The sequence below is a fragment of the Coregonus clupeaformis genome, unplaced genomic scaffold (genome assembly GCF_020615455.1).
Source record: "Coregonus clupeaformis isolate EN_2021a unplaced genomic scaffold, ASM2061545v1 scaf0999, whole genome shotgun sequence".
In the NCBI taxonomy this organism is placed as follows: domain Eukaryota; kingdom Metazoa; phylum Chordata; class Actinopteri; order Salmoniformes; family Salmonidae; genus Coregonus; species Coregonus clupeaformis.
In genome coordinates this window covers 93709-118012 of record NW_025534453.1, presented here as the reverse complement: position 1 = coordinate 118012, position 24304 = coordinate 93709, and the positions used below count along the sequence as shown (strand labels likewise).

The 24304-nt window shown below is 43.6% G+C and overlaps 2 protein-coding genes across 2 annotated transcripts; one reads left to right on the top strand and one right to left on the bottom strand.

Annotated features, from left to right (window-relative positions):
• Nucleotides 1–307: 307 nt before the first annotated feature.
• Nucleotides 308–15902, bottom strand: LOC123486098 (collagen alpha-1(IX) chain-like). The gene is made up of 32 exons (XM_045217297.1): nucleotides 15729–15902; nucleotides 14944–15018; nucleotides 14721–14759; nucleotides 14557–14619; nucleotides 10841–10894; nucleotides 10598–10633; nucleotides 9584–9607; nucleotides 9422–9475; nucleotides 9232–9285; nucleotides 8927–8959; nucleotides 8728–8784; nucleotides 8542–8595; nucleotides 8395–8448; nucleotides 8108–8161; nucleotides 7831–7884; nucleotides 7644–7697; nucleotides 7375–7428; nucleotides 7145–7198; nucleotides 6985–7038; nucleotides 6828–6872; nucleotides 6672–6725; nucleotides 6475–6528; nucleotides 6020–6073; nucleotides 4023–4094; nucleotides 3894–3929; nucleotides 3609–3653; nucleotides 3479–3511; nucleotides 2948–3094; nucleotides 2198–2252; nucleotides 1873–2061; nucleotides 1548–1625; nucleotides 308–1418 (listed from the first exon to the last, which is right to left on the bottom strand). The coding sequence occupies exons 1-32, from the start codon at nucleotides 15801–15803 to the stop codon at nucleotides 1213–1215; spliced, it is 2064 nt and encodes a 687-aa protein (XP_045073232.1). The 5' UTR covers nucleotides 15804–15902; the 3' UTR covers nucleotides 308–1212.
• A 1102-nt stretch (nucleotides 15903–17004) lies between these two features.
• LOC123486095 (hydrolethalus syndrome protein 1 homolog) lies at nucleotides 17005–24245 on the top strand. The gene is made up of 12 exons (XM_045217294.1): nucleotides 17005–17168; nucleotides 17542–17644; nucleotides 17799–17915; nucleotides 18163–18233; nucleotides 18368–18609; nucleotides 18738–18793; nucleotides 22126–22271; nucleotides 22676–22721; nucleotides 22820–22883; nucleotides 22987–23068; nucleotides 23203–23229; nucleotides 24114–24245. The coding sequence occupies exons 2-12, from the start codon at nucleotides 17545–17547 to the stop codon at nucleotides 24243–24245; spliced, it is 1083 nt and encodes a 360-aa protein (XP_045073229.1). The 5' UTR covers nucleotides 17005–17168; nucleotides 17542–17544.
• The last annotated feature ends 59 nt before the right edge of the window (nucleotides 24246–24304 follow it).

Here is a 24304-nt window from a genome sequence, read left to right as displayed (position 1 = left end):
GCATAGGAAAACTTCCACAGTAATGCACAAAGACAAATGGCATTTTCAGCAAATTAATCAAATCCTTTTATGGATATATTTTTTACATGGCTGTTGGTTACACCCTAGATCTGGTGACAGTCAAGCTTGCTAGTGTCCCCTTGTGGCTATATTTGTACTCACAGGCATCCAATGATTTGAGACAGTCTGTAGAACTCTGCATGCCTCTGAAAATGGCTATATAGGGCCTATTGTAGATTAATGTGAAATTAGCAGACAAACATGTTGCTGGATTTTTGTTGTAGTCTTTCATACAAAACATGCAAGACTTTATCAAAATGTGTTTATTTTATCTTTTGTACAACCTTCGATGTCACCTCCTCCGACCTTTATAATAAATAAGAATGGCATATAACATTTCTACATATGTCTTCAAACAACACTGCCCTCCTAGTTCTCACATCACAAAAACAGTAATCATGACATCAGGAAGACGATAAAGCATAGGGGTTGGTGAGTGGATATGCAACAAAGATATTTGCAAACAAATGAAAGTCATTGAACCAACAGTATACTGGTAATTTGTATGAGTTCAATATTGACACAAATACATAAACATACAGAATTCAGTGAACTCAAAATGGTCGCCACATTGTCGTTTAAAGCACAGTTAGTCTGGTCTGTTTGGGTTTTAACTTGGTTCATATTTAACAAAACACAAAGCCTACAGTACCCAATAATATTACAATTAGTTTGCCCAAAAAATGTAATGCTCTTTTTATTTTACAGTACAGAGATGGCAAAAGCTAGAGCTTAGGTAAAAAAAAAAAAAAACTCTGTCAGACAGATAGGGGTGTTCCAACAGCTGAGAATTTTAGAGGGTTGTAACAAAACAATAAAACAAAATGCAAACCAAAAAACCATCAAAACACATCAAACAAATTCATGTTTCTTCCACAGGGTTGGGGGTACATTTTCATTTCATTTCCATTTCAATTCAGTCAAATCAGGAAGTTAACTGGAATTCAAATTCCATTCCATTTTCCTGCTTTTCAATGAGAAACATTTTAAAACTTGAATTTCAGTTTACTTCCTGAATTGACTGAATTTAAATGGAATTGACCCCAACACTGATCTTCCGTGGAGCGTTAGTTAGTTCCTCCATTAGTCTCTCAATAGTTTGGCCTCTGTGGCCCCTCCGTTCAGGGATCTGTTAGGTCTCCGACTCACATCTTATTCCTCATTTGGCCCTTTCATACTGGAATCTTTCGCAGATATCGGTGACGCCACCATAGGAAGGATGCACTGTGACGACTCGCAGTAGCTGTTGAGGCCAGGACGACCAGGAGGCCCTGGAACGCCGGGAATACCGGGAACACCGCGTGGCCCTCTCTCGCCGTCGCGGCCATCTGTGCCATAGGCGGCTCTACCGTGATCACCTGTGGATGGAGTGGTCGGTTGAGACTTGTACATGTCTGTGGAACTGCTAAATAGCTAGCTAACCGTTATGGCTATAGCCTTCATTATTATGGTGTAGGCGTGTAGCCTCTTGTGACTGGTATCTTTACCTGGTAGACCGGGTGCTCCAGGTGCTCCTTTAGCCCCTCTCGCTGTGGGTCCTCTCTCTCCTCTGTCGCCCATGTCACCTACGCAGAACATATACATTATCATCAATTCAAGTGACGTTTAGGGATGCAGGGATGGTTGTAGTGAACTTCACTTGTGATGGCACAAACAATCCTAATTATTCAAATGGAGATCATGACACTACTACTACCAGCCTGGTTGCCAGTGTGTTTCTGCTTCAGCCAACTTGTCATTGTCTTACCAAACTAGGCCATAATATTACATATAGGATATATTTCCACCATCTTTAAAGACCCAGGACCTCACCTTTGGCCCCTTTGCGACCCAGCAGTCCTGGAGGTCCTTTGAGGCCTGGCAGTCCTCTGGCCCCGTCCAGTCCTGGGTAGCCGTTCTCTCCGGAGGGGCCTTCAGGACCAGGGGGACCAGGGGGACCTGGCAGTCCAGAGATGCCCGTCTCAGGCCTCCTCAGGCTGGCTGCAAGCTGGGCTAGCTGCTCTGTGGCACAGGAAGGGAAAAGAATGAGGGGATTAGTCAAATTAAACCTATGGACCTGCATTATCAGATGTGATGGGTTCAGTAATGGTCAATATCAAATTGATAAGAGTTTGATATGAAAATGATCAAGATTTACCTTGCATTACCCTCATGCAAACTTGTGTGATGTGTGTATCGCTTGGTTGTTTCCCCTGGGAAAACAGGTGGTTGTTGAGAGAATTGTGGTGTTAACTGGTAAGTAATTAAATTCATAGCTAGCTTCACAGGCTTTTTTAATGATGTCTTAACCCAGGGACATACTTAAAGAGATTCTCCAGTACTTTTGTATACTCTATAGCCTGTAGTTCTGAAAGTAGTGCTCATGAGCCAAAAGTGGTCCCCGAAAATTGCCTACTATGTCACATGTGCAGATATGTGCAACACGTCATTATCTCTCTCTCGTTCTGCTGTGTGTGCATCTTGCTAGCTGTCACTCAAATGGCAAGGGGCTGAAGCTCATTGGCTAGAACTCGATTTGCTAGGGGGCTGGCCCACATGGGGGAATATGTAGGGAAAATGGCACAGCACAGCTTCCAGAAAAACAGTTGCTTTCAAACTAGGGATTTCGTGACTAATTGAGGTAAAACAGTCATTCTACTCATAGATTATGCATGTATGAACTACACATTGACACATCCAGCCCAAAACGGAAGGTTTAAAAAATACTTAGTAGTCGCCACAGTTCAGGAGCATGTCTTTAACACAGGGCAAAGTCATCATGTGAATTCTGCTGTTTCCTCCAGTAAAGATTTGTGTCTACTCCATATGAGTGCAGTACTAAGAAAGCTCTTTTTGACTCCTGCTCTGTTTCAGGCCCCCAGATCTGGTTAATTGTTAAAGTGCCTACCGCTGGCCCCTGTGTCCCTGGCAGTCCTGGCAACCCTCTGTCTCCCTGCATGCCACGTGGTCCAGGTTGACCCGGCTTGCCCCCTGGGCCTGGTATGCCCCGGCCGCCCTCCGGCCCTTTGTTTCCAGTCTCTCCTGGTCTGCCCGTCTGAAAACAGCGACAGAGCGCGACACAATGGCATTCAGCATTCATACATAACAAAAGGTAACATTGGATTACCCAGACTGGACCATTGGGAGCATAGACAATGCTGTCTGTCTAGGATCATGTGTTTCAGGCCTACAGTATGCAAGGCTTTCTTTTGGCATGCACAACACTGTCAAGTGATTCAGTAATGAGAAATGATGATGCTTTGTTGTACGTGACCTCTAGCATTAGACAGTTCTATAACGTTGTGGCATCGAATCATGATGAGTCCCCATGATTTTGGGACGAACAGGTACCACATTAACATGTGTAACTGGACATAATTGGCCGAGTCCATGTCAATAGAGAGCTTTAGCAGTAAGCAATGCTATAAGCTGGACTCACCGATCCTTTCTCTCCTGGCTCCCCTTCGTCACCCTATAATAAAACAGAATCAGTACTCTTTTACTTTCAAACAAATGTTGCGCACGGCAAAACATTTTCACAACGTTTTTATCTTGATGTAGTTACTCACAAAGTCCCCTCTGTCTCCTGCTGTGCCTTCGGAACCTGCTTCTCCCTAGAAATGTATTTGTTAGAGAAAATACATGTCTTACAGGATCATTAACATGTATCCATCCTAAGTAGGCCTTGGTGGGGCCTTCTGTAGTCTTCTAGTAGCTCCTAGTGCTTGATGTTACTCATTTGAATTCACTCCATTCATCTTCTTCCATTATTTGATGGCTACATAGAATATGGTCACCTCCCTTATGCAGGAATGTACTATTCGGTCGGTTGAGATGGTATTGATAGAACTTACTTGTTCTCCTTGAGCACCGGTCAAACCGACTGCACCCTGGAGAAATAGAAATAGGAAAAGGAAAATTATATTTCACTTTCACACATTCATTTATGCTTCTCCTTTTGTAGTACATTCTATCTTCCTTACCCTGTCTCCCTTCTGTCCAACCAGGCCGGCAGGGCCAGGCAAACCAGGAAGCCCGAGATCCCCTTTACCTCCCTGTAAAAAAACTAAACATTAAAAAACACACACACACACTTAAAAAAATCTAACACAGTGGATCGCTTGTGCAACGCTCCAACCACCTTCAGCTGACTACATTTGCACAAAACATTTTGTTTTAGCTGGAAGAAAATGTGTCTAAACAGGTGAGCTAGAAAAGGTATTGTGGACACACTCCATGAGATGTTTTTGGAAGTGTGGATACTGATTGTGGCATACCCTCGGCTAACTGGTTTAAGGAATTCCTGGGAAACAGAGGGTTCTTTCAGGCCTTTTCAGCCTATTTTCCTGGCCTGAATCCCCCCTCTCTGAAGAAATACCCCTGGGCCCATGGACCAGTGTAACAAGACTCCATTCATGCCCCCTCACTGGCGGATAGCAGTATTACTGCAGTCTGGAGGCTTATAAAGGGATGCCACACTCAATATGAGAGAGCATACGGCTCCACTTGCTTGGAGTGGGTTTGCTCTTAGTCACTGGCACTCAGCTTGGTTGATCTGAATGGTTGCTATGGTAACTATGTCCATGTTAAATGGTATATGTATGGAATGATTGCAGATAATAGCAATATACACTGAGTGCACAAAACATTATGAACACCTTCCTAATATTGAGTTGCACCCCCCCCCTTTTGCCTTCAGAACTGCCTCAATTCATCTGGGCATGGACTCTACAAGGTGTCGAATGCGTTCCACAGGGATGCTGGCCCATGTTGACTCCAGTGCTTCCCACAGTTGTGTCAAGTTGGCTGGATGTCCTTTGGATGGTGAACCATTCTTGATACACACAGGAAACTGTTGAGCGTAGAAAAACTCAAACCGGTGCGCCTGGCACCTACTACCATATCCCGTTCAAAGGCACTTAAATCTTGTCTTGCCCATTCACCCTCTGAATGGCACACATACACAATCCATGTCTCAATTGTCTCAAGGCTTAATAATACTTATTTAACCTGTCTCCTCCCCTTCATCTACACTGATTGAAGTGGATTTAACAAAGGATATCAAGGGATCATAGCTTTCACCTGGAATCACCTGGTCAGTCTATGTCATGGAAAGAGCAGATGCTCCTAATGTTTTGTACACTCAGTGCATTGTTTACACTGATGTTATGTCAAATATAAATAGCAAAAGACTGCTGGTATGGATGGGGGCGGATTGTGTTATTTGCACTCTAAGATGTCCTAGTTCCAGGAAAGGTAGGGCAGGAAAGGCATTGTAATGAAAATAACATTTGAAGAAAATAAGCATAAATAATTACATATACAATTATATCAACATAATTCTAATGGCCACCCTAGTAACTGTTGAAAGACCAGCATCGTCTTTGTTCTTGCCACACTGCACATGATCCAAAAAATGTCATTTATTTCATACTTTGTTTTCTTCTTCCTCTTTCACACCATCTTCATCATGTTCTTGTCTTCCTCTTCTTTCCCCATGACAGTATCATCATAATCCATCACATTGCAAACCACAAACCTGTTCTGTATTCCGAATTGAATTGGCTTCACTCTGATATTTCCTTGTCTGCATCTTACCTTACCAATCCATGTATTTTCGCACAACAAAGTCTGATGACTGGAGTACCACAGGATTCTGTGCTTGGTCACTTGGCTTTGTCATCACTTCCCATGGCTTGTCCTATCATTCTTGTGCAGAAGATGCTCAACTCCCTCTATTATTCCACCTGTTTACTACCCAGGTTACAGATTTCACCAGCATCTTAGCCTAGTTCATTTGTATGTTTCAAGTTCATTGGTCAGTTTGATAATCATGGTTCATACTGTGGTACATGTATGGATGTTTGCGACAAATTGTAAAATGCTTTATTCATTGTGGTTCATAATACATATAAAGGGCTTGTTTTGGGGCTATGAGTATGTTAGTTATAATGAATGGTCTGTTGGGCTGTTGACTTACCCTGGGTCCTGGTGCCCCTGCAGGCCCTTCTGGGCCACGCACTCCTCTTTCACCCTACAGTGAAAAAATAGAAGAATAGGAAGTTATAGAGAAGCAATTGTGGCGCAAGTGCAGATGTATTATATTCTAGTAGTCCAAGACCTTCCCAAATGAATCACATGAAGTTCTGAGCTTGTTGAAGAATGCTTCTATTATAATAGAGCAAAGGTTGTGCATGGCTTTAGAGTTCAAATGCTTTGTGCTGATCTTGTTAATTCTATTGTTCAGTTATTTAGGTCACACATTTATCCCTAATTCCCTAACACTAAAAGGGTTACTAAATCACACAGTTCCAGATGATTTATTCAAACTACTGAAGTTCATACTAAACCTTGAAAAGAGTAATCAAACTTGATAGTGTTTTTATATGGATGGCTTTCTCACAGTGAATCACATATACTATAAAACATACTCACTGGTCCACCTCTTGCTCCGACAGGTCCTACTTCTCCCTGCTCACCACGTTCCCCCTGTAAACAAAGCAAGTCTCCATGAGATCTGTAGCACAGCCCCTTATACTACTGATGCAAGTATGTAAGGGTTATGTATCCTGTATCAAAGTATTACGTTTCATCACTGTCATTTAATGTGATTTAATTTTCTCTTGACTTACTGATTTCCCAGGAGACCCCATTAGTCCTACAGAACCTGGGTCGCCAGAGTTACCCTAGTAACAAAGAGAGGAAAACATAAGATTCCCTACAATAGAGATTCATATACAGAATGGTCAATAACTGGTTTTATTCATACATTTGAAATATTCCCCTACCTTCTCACCACTTTGTCCTTTTGGACCATAAGCGCCTGGCAAACCCTATGGCGAGAATCACATCAAAACAAATGAACAACCAAACAAACCCAAACAAAAACAAACGTAGAATGATTATGATGAATCAAAGATGCTAGGGGTCAGAGGTCACACTTACAGGAAGTCCTTGGAGCCCAGTATCACCTGGACTGCCAACTTTCCCAGTAATACCCTTAAAATGATAGAAAAAAACAACAGCAGATCAATCTTACTGATTCACTGTATATACATCCTCATTTAGCCTACTGTAGGTCTTTGAACAGCAGGTTGAGCTGTACCTTAGATGCTGGCAATCCGGGAATTCCTTCACGTCCATCGGGCCCAGATAGACCCTGTCCATGGGAGAAAGAACAGGGAAGTTGAGCGTTACGGAAGTGGATTAGCTTCATGGCATGTGTATTGAGTCAACTGTATGCTCATGCTGTGTGTAATGTCACAGATGTCATAGATGAGATGTTAGTCGATAATGAATCGGTTTTGGTAAGGCTGTGGTGTGTACAATACTCACAGGCTCCCCTTTGGTCCCTGGAAGGCCCCTTATTCCTTGTGGCCCTCGGGCGCCCTGCAAAACAACACACCAAAAACAGTAAGTAAAAGTCTCTATACATTATTTGATAGATAGTGTGCACCTGTATGAATTGGCGGCAGGTTTTTACTTTTGAAAGTGAATGACCATGTGCTCTGTTGTTCTGCAGTGATAATATAACAGCAATAATAATAATGATAATATAACAGTGATAATATATTTGTATGATGGTGTGGTGTTTTAGTACTTACTTGACCACCGTTTGGTCCATTCTCGCCCACTACTCCTCTTTGGCCCACGTCACCCTAAAAAATAAAAAATAATTTCTTAAACCAAAATAGTCGAATAAGTTGAGATGTTACTGTAATGTGAGTGGTGACAAAGAGGTCATGGTGAAAAAGAGGTGAAAGTCATGGTGATAAAAATACAGGCACCTACTGGGCCACCCTGAATTCCCTGGGGACCGAGATCTCCAAACGTTCCACGAGGTCCCTGTTATCAAACAGATTTAAGATGTCAAATATACATTTTTTAAATGCATTTACTAGTGTGCTCAAACATAAATTGTGGGATGTTGAGGTTTGGCAGTGCTGAAACAGGCCAAGCTGAAGTCACTCAGCAGCACCCGCTGAGGATGGCAGTAACATATAGCACATAGCTCATCTTGGGCATTCATCCTATGATGTCAAACAGTGTGTGACCTCATGACCCTTACCCTGTCACCTTTGAGGCCCATCATGCCTGTTATTCCCCTGGGTCCCCCTTGGCCCTAAAATCACTCAGCAGAGAGAGAGAGTAGTGAGAGAGAGAGAGAGAGAGAGAGAGAGAGAGAGAGAGAGAGAGAGAGAGAGAGAGAGAGAGAGAGAGAGAGAGAGAGAGAGAGAGAGAGAGAGAGAGGAAGAAGCCATTTTTAATTTAAAAAAATACATGTATCATAGCCACATTGTGAATGGCACATTTATATTGATCCAGATTTGTGAGAGAAATATTAAAATAGTTTACTGGTAGCCCTTGAGCTCCCATCTCGCCTTCTCCTCCCTGGTCTCCTTCTTCTCCCTGTAGAAAACATCAAACAAATGTTACAATCATTATCAATGACCGCATTGTAGTTGTTGATATTTCATCTGGATAAAAAGGGGGAGACGTTACCTTGTGTCCTTGCTTTCCAGGCTCTCCAGACTCTCCTTTTACCCCTTTGTGGCCCTAAAGAGAAACCATATAATGTTGCCGCTATATGCAAGCCAGTTTCACTGACAAGATACAGCATCAACATCCATAGTATATTAGTGTCAACGACCAACCATAGTATAGTATGTGTATTTATTATATAGTCACCTTCATGCCTGGGAGGCCAGAATATCCGTTAAGACCAGAAGGACAGGCATTGGGACACTGAAAAACAGAAGTAAAGCCTATTTGAGGTCATCTAAGAGCCCTGCCACAGGGGGGCTCCGCTGAAAAGTTCCCCATCATCAGCATCAGGGTTCAAATGCATAGCTGTGGTGCCCTTAAAGGAAACTTGTGAACGCCTTACCAGGTCTTCCCCCTTATACACGCCAGGAAGACCCTGGGGAGAAAAAGAGAAAACACAATTTTAATGACATTTCTGTCTTTGAAATCATTGTAGGGGAAACAGGGGCTGGTTGTCATACAGGTTGGTTGTTGCAGTGCTCTTACAAATGTACAGGATGCTGTAAATGGTCTCCTCTTTGATACTTTTCATGGCACACAGAACTATGTAGCTATTACATCACATGGGATTCACATGGGGTTTCCTACTGTACTAAGGATGACAACACTAATATGGAACTAATTGATCATGAAAATAAATATATTTACCCTGGGCCCTGCAGGTCCGGGAAGCCCCACTGGCCCCTCCTTGCCCTGTGATCCCTATAAATAATAATAATAATATGTTTACAGGTGAATGAATGCAATAATTTAATAAGTTAGAAGTCAATATCTCCGTATAAGATATTGAAAATGTTGGAAGCCCTGTGTTTCTAAATGTTAAAAAGGCAGTACTCACCGGGGTTCCGACTTTGCCAAGCTCGCCCACCAACCCTTGTGCACCAGCTGCTCCCTGTCAGCAAAACAAAAAGGACATGACACAGTACTAATGTAATGTATTCTCTTGTATTTAAATACATTTGTCCTTATTCAGGTGTGGGACCAATGGAAAAGTACTCACATCAGGTCCATCAGGTCCCTCGCCCTGTGGTAGACAAGAGAAAATTCATGGAGAGGCTTGAAGGTGTAAAATTGAGGTAAAGTTGCATTTTCTAAATAAACAAGTTAATCAATGCATTAACAAGGGTACAGTAATAAAAGGCACAATTTTAAGCAATGCCGTTTCAATAAATCAGTCCTTATAGTATGTCATACCCTTAAATAGATCATATATCCTTATAGGTGTCATATCCTAGGTGGGCGTATTCATTTCAGATATGATTTCAGATCAACCAATGGGTGTGTGTGTGCAATTCTTATAAAGGTGTGTTATGCGGAGTTCACAACATCTCGTAATTTCGTAAATAACACATACAACTGGGAAAGATCCACTAGTGGGAAACTCATCTATCATCCCACGTGCTCCGAGTTTTTCACTTGCACCTCTCTGGTGTCATTTGTCAACAAAAAAGACAGCAAGCATGGCGGCATCTTCAGCAGTTGTTGTTTATGGTAAGACAAAAATTGTTGATACAAAATGTATTCTGTTCATCTTCCTTTTGATTTAGAAAGTGAAAGTAGGTCAAGATATACTTTTTATGGGTATAAAATAGCAAAACAATCACAAGCCTTCTAATGATCTCCATGTTTGATGGTATTTCCCAAAACGTGAATGCACCCAACTCGTATTTACAAATCCACAACTGGTAATTACCACCTTCCCACTTGGTGATGAACGTAGCATTAGACGATTTTATGGGTGTGTCCTATCGTTATATGGTCCTTGAGAGGGAGTAGCCTATTCCAGATTTCCAGTCATTTCCTTGGATGGGTAAGACAAGTCCTTGGAGGGGATGGTCCCATCCTTATGGTAGTGTAATAATCCATTGAAACAAGTGAGGTCGATCCCTTTCCAGATGATGTTTGGTCATTTCTGCATGATTGCCATAGGCTGTGTCATAATGGACAATATCCCTATTACAACCCTATTATACATACATTCCTTTAATAAATGTAGTTAACCATGCTTACTTACAATCTCCCCGACCTCCCCAGCCTCTCCGGGTTCACCCTGATAGAGAAGCACACAAGATGGTTGGTGAAACAATCTCAACCTTTCATTGCTTTGGAGCATAGTGATATTTTCACATTCCTACTCTTCTGACCAGCCTCCACACACTGAGTACAGAGAGTGTAAATGCATTATATTTCAGCAATATAGATATTAGACAGATAGGAAGATTATGGATACATTTGATTTCATATAAAGAAAACATACTTTTGGTCCAGGAGGCCCGTCTCGGCCGGCATCTCCAACAGGTCCAGTGGCACCCTATAGAGGAAACAAAGCTTATATAAACCACACAGAAATATGAATGTCCATGAGTAAACTGTATAAAACCTCAATATGTGTCTAATGCCCTCCAGTGAAAGAAGTCATATCATGCTCTGTTACCCATTCTTATTGTGATATTTTATTTTTTATTCTTTACAAGTATTCAATGGGATTCCCGAGAAATTATAAAAGGACATGTGAAAATATGAATTAGAAACAATGGGCAATCCATCCATTCCTGAAATGAATTTATTTGAAATAGAACTGTTCCAACACTGAGTTGCTAACACAGTACTCTGTTAGATCACCATTAGTAACAGGGTGGCCTTACTTCAAGGCAATATTACTGTAAATCTGATTTCCTTAATTAAATTTGCGTTTGATAAACACAAAGGAAGGTTTGTAATCCAAATACTCTATAATCTATAAGCAAGATTTCGACAAAATTATGGAAGGCATCTCAATTGAGACTACTTTTATATTCCACGTTTGTATCTTGAAAATGATACATTACACAGTCTGTGATCAATGCTCTAAACATTGTACTAACTAAACCATTGCATATTTATGTCACGCCCTGGCTCTGGGGACTCTTATATGTTGAGCCAGGGTGTTAGTTTCTATGTTTAGTGTTCTATGTTCATGTTCTAGTTCATGTGTTTCAATGTTGGCCGGGGTGGTTCCCAATCAGAGGCAGCTGTGGCTTGTTGTCTCTGATTGGGAACCATACTTTTGCACTTGTCATTTGTGGGATCTTGTTCCGTGTAGGTTTGTGTTTATGACCGAGGACTTCACGTTTCGTTTTGTTGTTTTGTTATTGTTAATAGTACTCAATAAAAGATGTACGCATTTCACGCTGCGCCTTGGTCCACTCATTACGACGATCGTGACAGAAGATCCCACCAATACAGGACCAAGCAGCGTGTCCAGGAGCAAACGCCGGAGGTAACGCTAGTGGATGTCCTCCTCGGTTGGGGTAGGATCACCGAGGAGGAGGCCGTCCGCTACCGGAGGGCGATGAGGGAGGATGCCCAGGAAGGAGAGGAGAAGCGGCGCCAACCGGGCCGTCGTCGGACAGGCGAGAGGCAACCCCAAGAAAACATTTTGGGGGGGCACACGGCTTGGACGACGGGGCTGCTGGAGGCAGCTACAGGGCGAGTTTGTGGACTAGGAGAGGAGGCCACCAGGTTACGGGGGCCATTGGTCAGGAGGGAGAAGGAGAGTGTAGAGGCACGGCGAGAGGAACTGAGTAGGCAGCAGAGGGAGCGGAGGTTTATGAGGAAACCCAGTCCCGCTCCTCGCACCAAGCAAGTGGTGTGTGTCACCAGTCCGGTCCGGCCCGTTCCTGCTCCCCGCACTAAGTTAGTGGTGCGTGTTCCCAGTCCGGCCCGACCCGTTCCTGCTCCCCGCACTAAGTTAGTGGTGCGTGTTCCCAGTACGGCCCGACCCGTTCCTGCTCCCCGCACTAAGTTAGTGGTGCGTGTTCCCAGTCCGGCCCAACCCGTTCCTGCTCCCCGCACTAAGTTAGTGGTGCGTGTTCCCAGTACGGCCCAACCCGTTCCTGCTCCCCGCACTAAGTTAGTGGTGCGTGTTCCCAGTACGGCCCAACCCGTTCCTGCTCCCCGCACTAAGTTAGTGGTGCGTGTTCCCAGTCCGGCCCGACCCGTTCCTGCCCCTCGCACCAAGCCAGTGGTGCGCGTCGCCAGCCCGGCCAGGCCTGTTCCTGCCCCTCGCACCAAGCCTGTGGTGCGCGTCGCCAGCCCGGCCCGGCCTGTTCCTGCCCCCCGCACCAAGCCAATGGTGCACGTCGTCAGCCCGGTCCGGCCCGTTCCTGCACCCCGCACCAAGCCAGTGGTGCGCGTCGCCAGCCCGGTCCGGCCCGTTCCTGCTCCCCGCACCAAGCCAGTGGTGCGCGTTGCCAGCCCGGTCCGGCCTGTTCCTGCTCCCCGCACCAAGCCAGTGGTGTGCGTCGCCAGCCCGGTCCGGCCTGTTCCTGCTCCCCGCACCAAGCCAGTGGTGCACGTCGCCAGCCCGGTCCGGCCTGTTCCTGCTCCCCGCACCAAGCCAGTGGTGCGCGTCGTCAGTCCGGCACGGTCCGTGCCTGTTCCACCGGTGCCTGGTCCGGCACCGGTCAGCTGCTCCACACCGGAGCCAAAGCAATCCGCTCCACCGATGTCCAGTCCTGCTCCAGCCAGCGGGGCCAGACCAGACCAAGGGCTCTACAGGGGGGTAGCTAGAGAGTGGTGGTCACGCCCGGAGCCGGATCCGCCTCCGAGGCGGAATGCCCACCCGGCCCCTCCCCTGTTGGGTTTAGTTGGCGCGGTCGCAGTCCGCGCCTTTGGGGGGGGGGGTACTGTCACGCCCTGGCTCTGGGGACTCTTATATGTTGAGCCAGGGTGTTAGTTTCTATGTTTAGTGTTCTATGTTCATGTTCTAGTTCATGTGTTTCTATGTTGGCCGGGGTGGTTCCCAATCAGAGGCAGCTGTGGCTTGTTGTCTCTGATTGGGACCCATACTTAGGCAGCCTGTTTTGCACTTGTCATTTGTGGGATCTTGTTCCGTGTAGGTTTGTGTTTATGACCGAGGACTTCACGTTTCATTTTGTTGTTTTGTTATTGTTAATAGTACTCAATAAAAGATGTACGCATTTCACGCTGCGCCTTGGTCCACTCATTACGACGATCGTGACAATTTAGTCTACCTAAAAGTCAATTTCATCATTGATATTTCATGGATGGAGTGTTTCCTACACAGTAATCTAGCAATTATAAGACTCAAATGGGGGTGTGTCTTCTCTCACACTGTTTAGCCCCTCCCCTCTTCCGCTAGCTACATAAACCATTGGAGGTCACTTAACTAGTCTAACTAGTCCTCCGCCAAGCTTGAATCAATGGATTGAAAAGAGATGCTCTGAACTATCCTCCCAAGATCAAGGAACTACTACTACTCTCTAACTAGTCAATAGCTTTGGCAGGCAACAAACAACAGAATACAGGAATCGTTGAAATCAGGACTCCAGTTATGGACAGAGAAACAGAAAGAATGGATGATAGCTGACTACTTGAAGTCTGTGTTTTCCAGGTATTTGCTATTCCTAACAAAAGAGAATAGTGAGCTACCCAGCCAAAACGAGTGCATACCTCGACACACCTGGACACTACCTACTCTGCCAGACACACAGCAGTCAGCAGTTCATCTGATTGGATACTCTGTATTCAGCATCATCGCCCAATTGGACAGCACACACACTGGGGCCCTTCTGCTCCACCTTTCCCAGCATACAGTTCTTTCCTGTCAGCCATCATTGGCGGCAGAATCCCCTGCACCCCCCAACTCATACAAAAAGACCTCTGTTTCTCTGTTTCAGTCAGGAAGCTATTTGAGGCGTTCTCCTCCTCTCTCCCCTAAATACCCAGGTTGATGTAGCCCACGGATTCATTTTCTTCAGGAGGATTTCCCCTCCCTCCAACCCTTTTGCTCAGGAGCCAATATAAACGACTCACACAGCAGTAGTGCCACAGATCTTCAGCCCCTTGAGCTTCAGAAGTTACAGATGTTCAATGGACTCAACTGTTATTTGATTTTGCACTATGGGGTTTCCTGCTTGGGGAGTATGAATAATAAACTGGTTGTAAATGTGGGTATTATGTGTAACTTACGTCTGCCCCTGGTAGGCCGGGTGCTCCGGGAGTTCCTGGTTTGCCGTCTTCCCCATCAGGGCCCTGGGAACAGAGTGACCATTTCAATAGCATGCTAAAATGGATTAACCATTTATTGGTAGGTTATAAAATAGGTGTGGCAAGGGAAATGATAGTCCACTCACAGGGCCGCCTTCTGTGATGTTATCGTCCCCTCTGTCTCCCTGAAATGAAATAGAAAAAGGAATGTTTATTTAATAACCATGTAAAAATCCACTATAGGTTGACAATTATAGAATAACACAATTAATTTTGGTCTATACCAGGTGAGGTGCTGTACAACAGATAAATCTAAAGCCTGAAATGACACAAATATACAATAAAATATTAAATGAAAAGGTATCTCACATCAATGCCGTCGACTCCAGGCACGCCTGCTATGCCAGGGGGTCCAGCGGGGCCTCTGGGACCGACCGGGCCCCTCTGTGGATAAATACACAAAATCATTTAAAGCTCCTCTACTGAAATGTATCCCCAAATCATGGCTGGGCACCTCACACAAAGAGCTCTATTGTGTGAAATCAGTAGTTTTGTGGGAAGAACGGTCAAGAAAAGAAAACCACAAGCCTCTATACAAGGGACCACTCTGTAAGTAATTACATATGTTGAGAATATATTTGTTGTGATTCCAACCTATTGGTTCCATATGTCAACACAAGCAGCTGCTATGTTATTTACCATACACATTTTTTCATATTTTAGTCATTTAGCAGACGCTCTTATCCAGAGCGACTTAGAGATAGTGAGTGAATACATTTTCATACTGGCCCCCCGTGGGAAACGAACCCACAACCCGTGCGTTGCAAGCCCCATGCTCTACCAACTGAGCTACATGGGACTCACACACTTCTAAATCATGCAGCTATTTACAAGAGAAAAATAGTCCACTAATAAATAGGCATATTGTGGTCGGTCTAATGTATTTGTAAACTATATGGTTCAACGAATCTGTAAATGCATAGAAGGTGTGTTTCAAAACATTTGGGAGTCTGAGCATCCCAGCCCAGCCTATCCCATCCATGGGAAATTCCATCCTAATAACACAGGATAATATAATCTCAAGAAAAGCAGTGGCTGGCAAACAAATCGATGTGAACCATTGGATAAGAAAATAACCATAATTTGTGACTTACCTGAGCGGAGCAAATAAGGACAATTTGCAATAAAATCACCAGCGATGACTCCCGATATATCCTGGCGCGAGCCATGGTCTTCCCAGACTCAAAAAGTCCCTTTTCCCGGATTAGTTGGGATTTACGGACCACCTGTCAATATTCCCCAACTGAACCCCACAGTGTACTGAAAGGTACCATGTACTATTAAAATTAATGTTTATTCATGATGGACTGGAGAGCTGGAAAGTGGTTGGAGGAGGGATGGAAGGTGCGCGCAAGGGGAGGGTTTCACTGTGAGGCAATGGTGGGATTTAGAATGTTCTCTCAAGATGTATAAATACCTGCAACTTTCGCTGACTTGTAGTTTGTCAACTAAACGCTTGCATTCCAACAAGTTATTACAAATTGTAAAACAAATCCAACTTTTTCCAAAATCGCATAGATCAAAACCTAGCCTATTTCTGCACAGGTATAACATACAACATAAATGATGTTGCTGTTGCAATTATCAATGCAATATTTCTTCAACATAGAGTTTGTAAATGAGAGAGCAAAATGTATTTAAATCTGTCAGCCTGATTTGATTTGAGACATTGTTGGCACATCATGTAGGAGGCCGCCTACAATAGATAAACGTGAGTGAGATCTATTATTCAACAAACACATATCCCCACTGATTAAACTGTCAATTTTGATTGACTTGCTTTAATGCTTTTTTTTATACAGCCATCTCATAGAGAAATACGGTAGTAATGGCATTTTTTTTGCAAGCACTAACTCCGCCATGGTTCGTTGGACAAAGCCTATGAAGAAAATTAATTGCGTTTTTTTTATTTTTTTTATTAAAGCCGAAAATAAAGTCTGTGGTAAACAGGCTTAAGAGAGTTTATACGTTTTGTTCTATGGGATAATCTTAAATAATTTTCATCAGCTAACATAACTTTTTGTGAATTTTTAAGAATGTATTTAATAATACAAAAATACATAAATCACTTTTAAGAGCTCCTAATCCTGTGTTAACTTCAGACTTCATTTTCAACGTTTATTCCAAACCCCTATTCTTTCCCCCAAAACCCTATTCTTTCCCCATTCATTTTTCCCATAGGGATGGCTAAGGACTACAAGCTGGTGAGCACACAAAAAAAATCAGACAAAATCTTGTAATGGTATCATCATCATAGTCACTGCATCATCATCGTAGGCACTGACTGCACTGCCAGGGTATCCCACGGTCTTCCTTGCACAAGGCGGCGCTATTTCTGGGCCATGTCAAATCCACCGAAGACAATTCTGAAAGGGCGTCGTTTTCAAAGCACGTCGTTTTTTCGAACAACGACTGTGTTGTTGTCTTGGTACTGAAAATACAAACAGTAACTAGTAGCTGGTTCAGTTCAATACTTGTGTTGCAAAACTAACGTTACGCGTTTATTATAAGAAGCTCACACTGTAACGTTACAGGTAAAACACATTTTATCAATCAATGTTAGCATTGGCAAAATGGCCTGTTGTGTTGAACTGCTTTCTTTGTTATCCTGCTAGAGTGCTAAGTTAGCTAACGTTAGCTGGCCATTGGCTCATTTAACATGTATTTGAAGCTAACGTTAGCTGCTAGATTGCATAACATTTTTTAATCATGCATCCTTTTTGTTGATTTGGACTAGCTAGATAAGGAAGAGATAACTTTTGGTTGATTGTAGCTAGAGTTTGGTTGATCGTTGTCTAGCCTGAAGTTAGCTAACAACTTGTTGCTGATCGTTCTTCTTTGCAATCCATCATGTAGCTATCTATCTAGCTAATATGTAGTTACATTTATGGGACAATTATTTTTCAGGAAATGGAAAACCTGGATTTCTCAGAGGATGAAATTCAACAACAGTTGGAGGCACTTGGTTACAACAACATACCAAGACACAGACTGCGTGAATTCAAAAGAGGTGGGTTGATGTAATTAGCGAATATAGTCCTACATGTTGATGACCAAATGCTGACAAAATTTGAACAACTGGGATGTTTTGTGACTTTCACACTGCAAGTTAGCTGTCAGATTGGTGGAGAAGCAACTGTGTGTGTGTGTGTGTGTGTGTGTAGATCTAGATGAACTGATCCGACATGAAAAATCTAAGAGCCACTCATCCAGTGAATTGAACTCTACAAGATCTCAAAGCACCACCTTCAAAAGTCCTCCTGCAGTCACCAAGGTTAAAGGTAAGATCACTGTACGTGTTCTCATGTCCACTACATAATCACATGTAACTGGGCCCAGTTTCCCAAAAGCATCTTAAGGCTAAGTTAATCTTAGAGCCATAGGATCCTATGGTTTTAACGATGAACTTAGCCTTAAGATGCTTTTGGGAAACTGGGCCCTGGTCAGTAAGTGTTGGTTGCACCTTTTGATGAGCAGTGGGGTTCTTCTTGAGTCTCGATTGTAATTTCCTTGTTTTCACCCTAACAGTACACCAGGATAACACCACAGCCTTCAGAAATGTGTTTGCGCAGGCTGGTCCATCACACCATGAAAGACAGGTATATATTCACATATTGTTGTCCCAGATCATTCAGTCCCCCTTCATCCTGCAGATAAGCTAGCTGTGTTGTATTTATTGAAAAATAATGCAAATACTAGAATGGCATGTTACTTTGTTCTGTGCTCCACCCAGGTGCTAACCTCCACATACAGCAGAGACAACAGTAACTATGGTGCCAGACAGGAGTATGACTCCTACACTCAGCACTCTGTTGCCTCCAAGTACCAGCGCCCCTCAACAGCCCCTAATAGGCTGGAAGTGGTTCCAGACCAAACTGACCTCCAGCAGTTATCGTTCGCTGTCAGTCAGTCGTCCACCCCAGACCGAGACACAGGAGCGCATGGGAGACCCTTTATCAAGAGGAAAGTCCTTAGGTACGGTAAGTTTACATCAGGCGGCTTTGTGAAGACTATCATGATCACATGTGCGGCTTTGTAAAGACTATAATGATCATGTGTGCTATTGAGCATACTTGAATCAACCTCACTCTTTCTTCCTAAAGGAAACATCAAGGCCAAGTTCACATCTGCGATGAATCAACGCATAGTGAGGATTCAGGTAATTCAATTATATTATGCATGATATTATTTGTGCAAAAAGGCTTAAAGTACTATATTTAAGGCCCGAAGGGGTGTGGAATGTTGTCCATTGTAAACCGAGCAGTTTGGGTCCTTGATGCTGATTGGCTGAAACTGCATTCCAGCCATGTATATCAGACATTAGAAACTGGGTGGTTCTACATTTGCATTGTTTGGGGTTTTAGGTTGGGTTTCTGTATAGCACTTTGTGACATCTGCTGATATAAAGAGGGCTTTCTAAAAAAATTTGATTGATTCTAGCCCTGAATGTTGATTGGCTGACAGCCAGGGTATATCAGATCGTATACCACGGGTATGACAAAACAATTATTTTTACTGCTCTAATTACGTTGGTAACCAGTTTATAGTAGCAATAAGGCACCTCGGGGGTTTGTGATATATGGCCAATATACCACGTCTACAGGCCTAAGGCCTTGATTCAGGCCTAAGAACAGCCCTTAGCCGTGGTATATTGGCCATATACCCCATCCCCTCGGGCCTTATTGCTTAAATATACCACGGGAATGATACAAAAGTACTTGTTTACTGTTATATTTATGTTGGAAACCGATTCGCGTCGTGCCTAAGAACAACCCTTAGGTGTGGTATATTGGCCACACCTCCTTATTGCTTAAATATACCACGGCTAAAGGCTGCTCTTATGCACGACTGTGAGTGCCTGGATACAGCCCTTAGCCATGGTGTATTGGCCATATACCACAAACCCCCAAGGTACATTATTGCTATTATAAACTGGTTACCAACATAAATAGAACCGTAAACAAGTATTTTTACGTCATACCCGTGATATATAGTCTGATATACACACGGCTGAAATACTGTTTCAGCCAGTCAGCATCCAGGATCCAAACTACAGGGTTTATCACTGTATTTCGTTTTCAGATGCCTATTGTTGGAGCCAGTTTCTATATTTCTAGGGGATTTGAAAATATTTGTTTATTAGGTCATATTGCTCCATTTAGAATAACTGAATTTAATTTCTATATAAGGTGTGTATATATTAATTTGGTTATGTGGTCTTATGATTTGAATGAGAATAGGTCAATTACGCCCTCTAGGCAGAATTAAAGTATGGGCGGACCCGCCCAGATAGGTTAATTGGGTATTTAGAGACAGGAAGTAAGGCCTGCTAGTTATGGCAAATGTTTGGGTTACGGGGAAGGCATAATTTTTTTGACCCACATACGTCTTACCTTGATCTTTTTAGTTTAAATGGAATACTGGAACCTTTGTTTACCTTGCATTCATTTTGGATTCTACAAATACAACATTTAAAGTTTTATTCATCAAGCCATTGGATTCTTGACTTTCTATGGAATTTTGGATTTGTCTCAAATCTTGCAACTGGTTTTCCCACGGCTATTCGAAAGCCACTACATTTAAGTTAAAAAAAAAATGCCTTGGATTTAATGGAGTTCCACACCTTATGGATTTATCAAGACACTTGGAGCAAAGCAGAACTGCCGACGAAAGAGACCGTGAGTACAATACCGGTATAACGTGCAAGCTAAGCCGCTCTTTTGATTGTTGGTTTGGAAATGTTTAACGCGTCTGTTTTGGAAACAAACGTTGCAAGCTATTCAACTGTGAATGGGTTCGTTAGGCGCTATTGCAAATGCACTGTTGATATTGACAAACAAAGCCTAGTGCTAGGCTACACATGGACTTTTTTGACAAGCTGTTGAGAAGGAATACGTCACACAACATTGTGGAGTTGCAGTTCCTCTGGCGACCAACATTCGACAGGTGGCAGTGTAGCGCAACATCGAGACCACAGGGTATAACCCTCTTAGCACTACTCCATAGCCATCTGCCTGTGCAGATCACCACACACTCCCCACAGCAGCATCACTATAAGGTTGCTTCCCCTTGGCTACCATGTATAAAATGTATGACAGTCAGTGGGACGAAGAGAGTGAGGACGAGAATAGCTCCCTGAACTCCGCTTTCTGGTCCGACGGAGAGGGGGAGGAGGAGAAGGTTGAACAATACAACCAGGAAGACACAGAGCCCAACAGAACCACTGAACACGCACAAGAGGAGCCACCGGTCGTGGAGCCACCTGTCGAGGAGAGTCCAAAGGAAACAGAACAGGAGGAGCGTAGAGGAGAAAGGGCTAAGCGGGGCGAAAAGGAATGGTTTGATGACGGGGAGGGTTACAGCACTCGTGCTGGGAGCCCGGCGCTGAGCTTAGTGACATCTGGCTATGGCACCTACAGGCCAGACTCCTCAGCTAAGGACGACCCGGAGGGAGAAGACTATAGAGACGACTGTACCATAGCTGAGTTTGACAGAGAAAGCCAGGGCCTTTCTGAGATGAGATGGCGATGAAGACGACCAGTCGCTTGCCAATTGTGATGGTGATGGTAAGGAGGATACCACTGATCTACAGAGCTGTGAGGACGCCGGTTTGAGGACAAAGTTGGAAGACAGTCAAAGCCTCTCAAATATGGCATATTGTGACGATCCTCCTCCTGTTGAATTGGAGAGCAAAGACCGCAATGATGTCAACTACTGTGAAGATGACTATACGTTGGCTCAGACTGAAAATGACAAGGCAGCATTAGATGGGATATATCCTGAAGATAGTTCTCTCACTGAGTGCAAAGACGATGAGAGGCCCACTAGAGAAGGATATAGTAAGGAAGACCGGAAAGAAGAGAAAGGAGCGGAGGATGAGCAGGAGAGGGAGGATCTGGAGTCGCCGGCGAGCAATGAAGACATTAAGTTAATTGATTCCAAGTCTACTAAGACTTATAAAGAGTGGGAGGATAACAGAAGACACAAAAGGGGTAAACTGTATACCTGGTCTATTCTCCCTATAGTAGGAAAATACCATTTCTATAGGGAACATGCCCTTAGTCCAAGTATGTGCATAGTAGACTGACACCTTGTACATGAGAACAAAGCGGAAATTTTAGTTGAAAGTCATGTCATCCATTGCAGTGGTTCCCAACCTTTTTCGGTTACTGTACCACCAACTGAATTTTGCTCTGCCTGGAGTACCCCTGAAGTACCCTTGTGCATTTTACCAGTAAGCCTATGGTCTCATGAGTCTTATCAAGTACCCCAAGGGGTCCTTGTACCCCTGGTTGGGAACCACTGATCCAGTGCATAGTACTAATCCCTCTTGCAGCACTTGTATAACTAAAACTTGAGATGTACTGGGCCTGTCCGGCACAGTGATCATGCAACACCTGCCTAGCCCTTACTAGCATTACTTATGGCCTTACACAGTGGTAACTAAGGCTAACGCGTTAACATTGTCTCCCCATTATGTCTCCCTTTCAGGTGCAGTGAGTGGGCTGGAGGAGCGTCTGGGGTCCATGTCCACCCACCAGGAGTCGGAGCTGGAGAGTGAGGATGCAGGCAGTCTGAGTGACAGGTCTGAGTCAGACCGTCTCTCTAGTGCCTTCAAAGCCTACATCAGAGGCATGGTGGGTACTCTTGCCTTTTGAGAGTTAACATCATTTTGTTTATTAATCTCAGATTAAACATGGGTACATTTAAATTTTAGTCATTTAGCAGACGCTCTTATCCAGAGCGACTTAACAATTAGTGCATTCATCTTAAGATAGCTAGGTGCGACAACCACATCACAGTAAGTACATTTTTCCTCAAAGTAGCTATCAGCAAAGTCCGAGCTAGTAAAGGAGTGTAGTGTTAGTTACGGGGGGGGTGCTGTGGGATTATTTAGGATACTCTTTGAAGAGGTAGGGTTTGATGTTTTCGGAAGAAATAAAATGTATCCTCACGTCCAGGATCTTTTTTTGATAATCGTTGCAAAAGGTATACATGTATGTTTGTTGAAAACCAGTGTTGTTTTTTAAATCTCTTACAGGCCAGATCTCGGAGCGAGAGTGACATCAGACCCCAGCCCAAGTCGTGTAAGTACCCACACTGCTGTTACATGTCATCATGTGCTCACTGCAAACTGTCATTTTACAATGTGCCCCAGTTAAACGTCATCACTCATGTCTTGCAGTTATCCGCCCAGTGATGGATCATCCTCACACCAAAAACCTGAAGAAGACAGACCCAGTGGCAAAGTAAGGATAATTACCGAAATGTCTAAATAATCAGTATAAATCTTTTGAAAGATTACTTCTGTGGATCTGTGCTACATTTTATATTGTTCCCCATCTTCCAAAGGTATTTCCAGTACAAGCAGGACTGGGAAATGTTCAAGGCGCCAGGAGAGAAGGATAGGAAAGCACTGCACTGGGAAATCAGGGTATGAACACCTTCTCCATAACAAACTCAGTTGGCTTCCATACTTTATCTGAAGACCATATAGAGGACATATCACGATGGATTGTAATGATGCATGACCATGTCTGCCTTAATCACTCTTTTTTGTATTTTCAGGAACAGCTCGCGTACAAACCTCAACCAGTGAGTATGCTTAATTTATAACAGAATTGTATAATCTTGTAACCATCCTGTCATTCATTATTTCAGGTCAGAAAATGCCTTAAAGGGATCCCCCCCCAAACAGTCCCGCATAAATTATGCATGTCAACGTTCAATAAATTGCTTTCAGTATCCTGATGCCCAAAGTGTGTTAAAAAAAGAGACATTTCTGTGGACTGTAAGGAAAATGGACAAAGTATTCTTGTTTGATTCCTTTATGTCCCCTAATTTAGAGAAGAGTTTTCCTTATTCAATGTTGGTCTGAGGGCAGCTCTGCCTCGAAGGCATAACCACATTTTAAGTTTAGTCAAGTAATCCAAGTTGATAGAGAAAATGTAGAATACAGAACTCACATGGGGATTCAAACCAGGGACCTGCTGCATGGCAACCCTTGTTACGCTCTCTGCCACTTGGGGCAATACACAAGACATGTTTTTTCTCCTTTTCACTCTTACCGCTGTAAGCCCAACCCACTGATCTTTAAAAACCTGAGTGAGTTAGTTGGAAAACAAAAATAGCATTGGTGTCGAACCTACGACCTGTTGTTCCGTAACCTGTGTTTTACGCCTGCTAGCCAACCTGCCTCCCTAACATGGCTCCTCTTATTTGACTCAAACCTGTCACTGGGTCGCATGCCACGCCCACTGATCGTTAACCAATCACATTCTTAAATGGCTGATTGGACAGGTGAACGCAAGGACTCCACCGCATGGCATTCACCTTTCCAGTCATTACAAATTAGTGATTACTTCAAGGAAGGGTCTACTTTTAAAGAATGGGGGGGAGGTAAAATGCTCCTTCAAGAAAATAAATACCTAGAGATGACTGAAAACATTGACATCTTGTATTGTCCCCCTCACCCCCAGCCGAAGCCTCAAAGAATATTTGTGGCCAACACCTACGTGGTGCCTACAGAGAAGAAACGCTCCGCCCTGAGATGGGAAATACGACATGACTTGGCCAATGGACTCCTACCGCCAACCAACTATAGACTCTAGGCCTTATCTACTTTACACCTTCAGTAGGCTCGCTTTTAATCACCAGTTTGTATTTATTT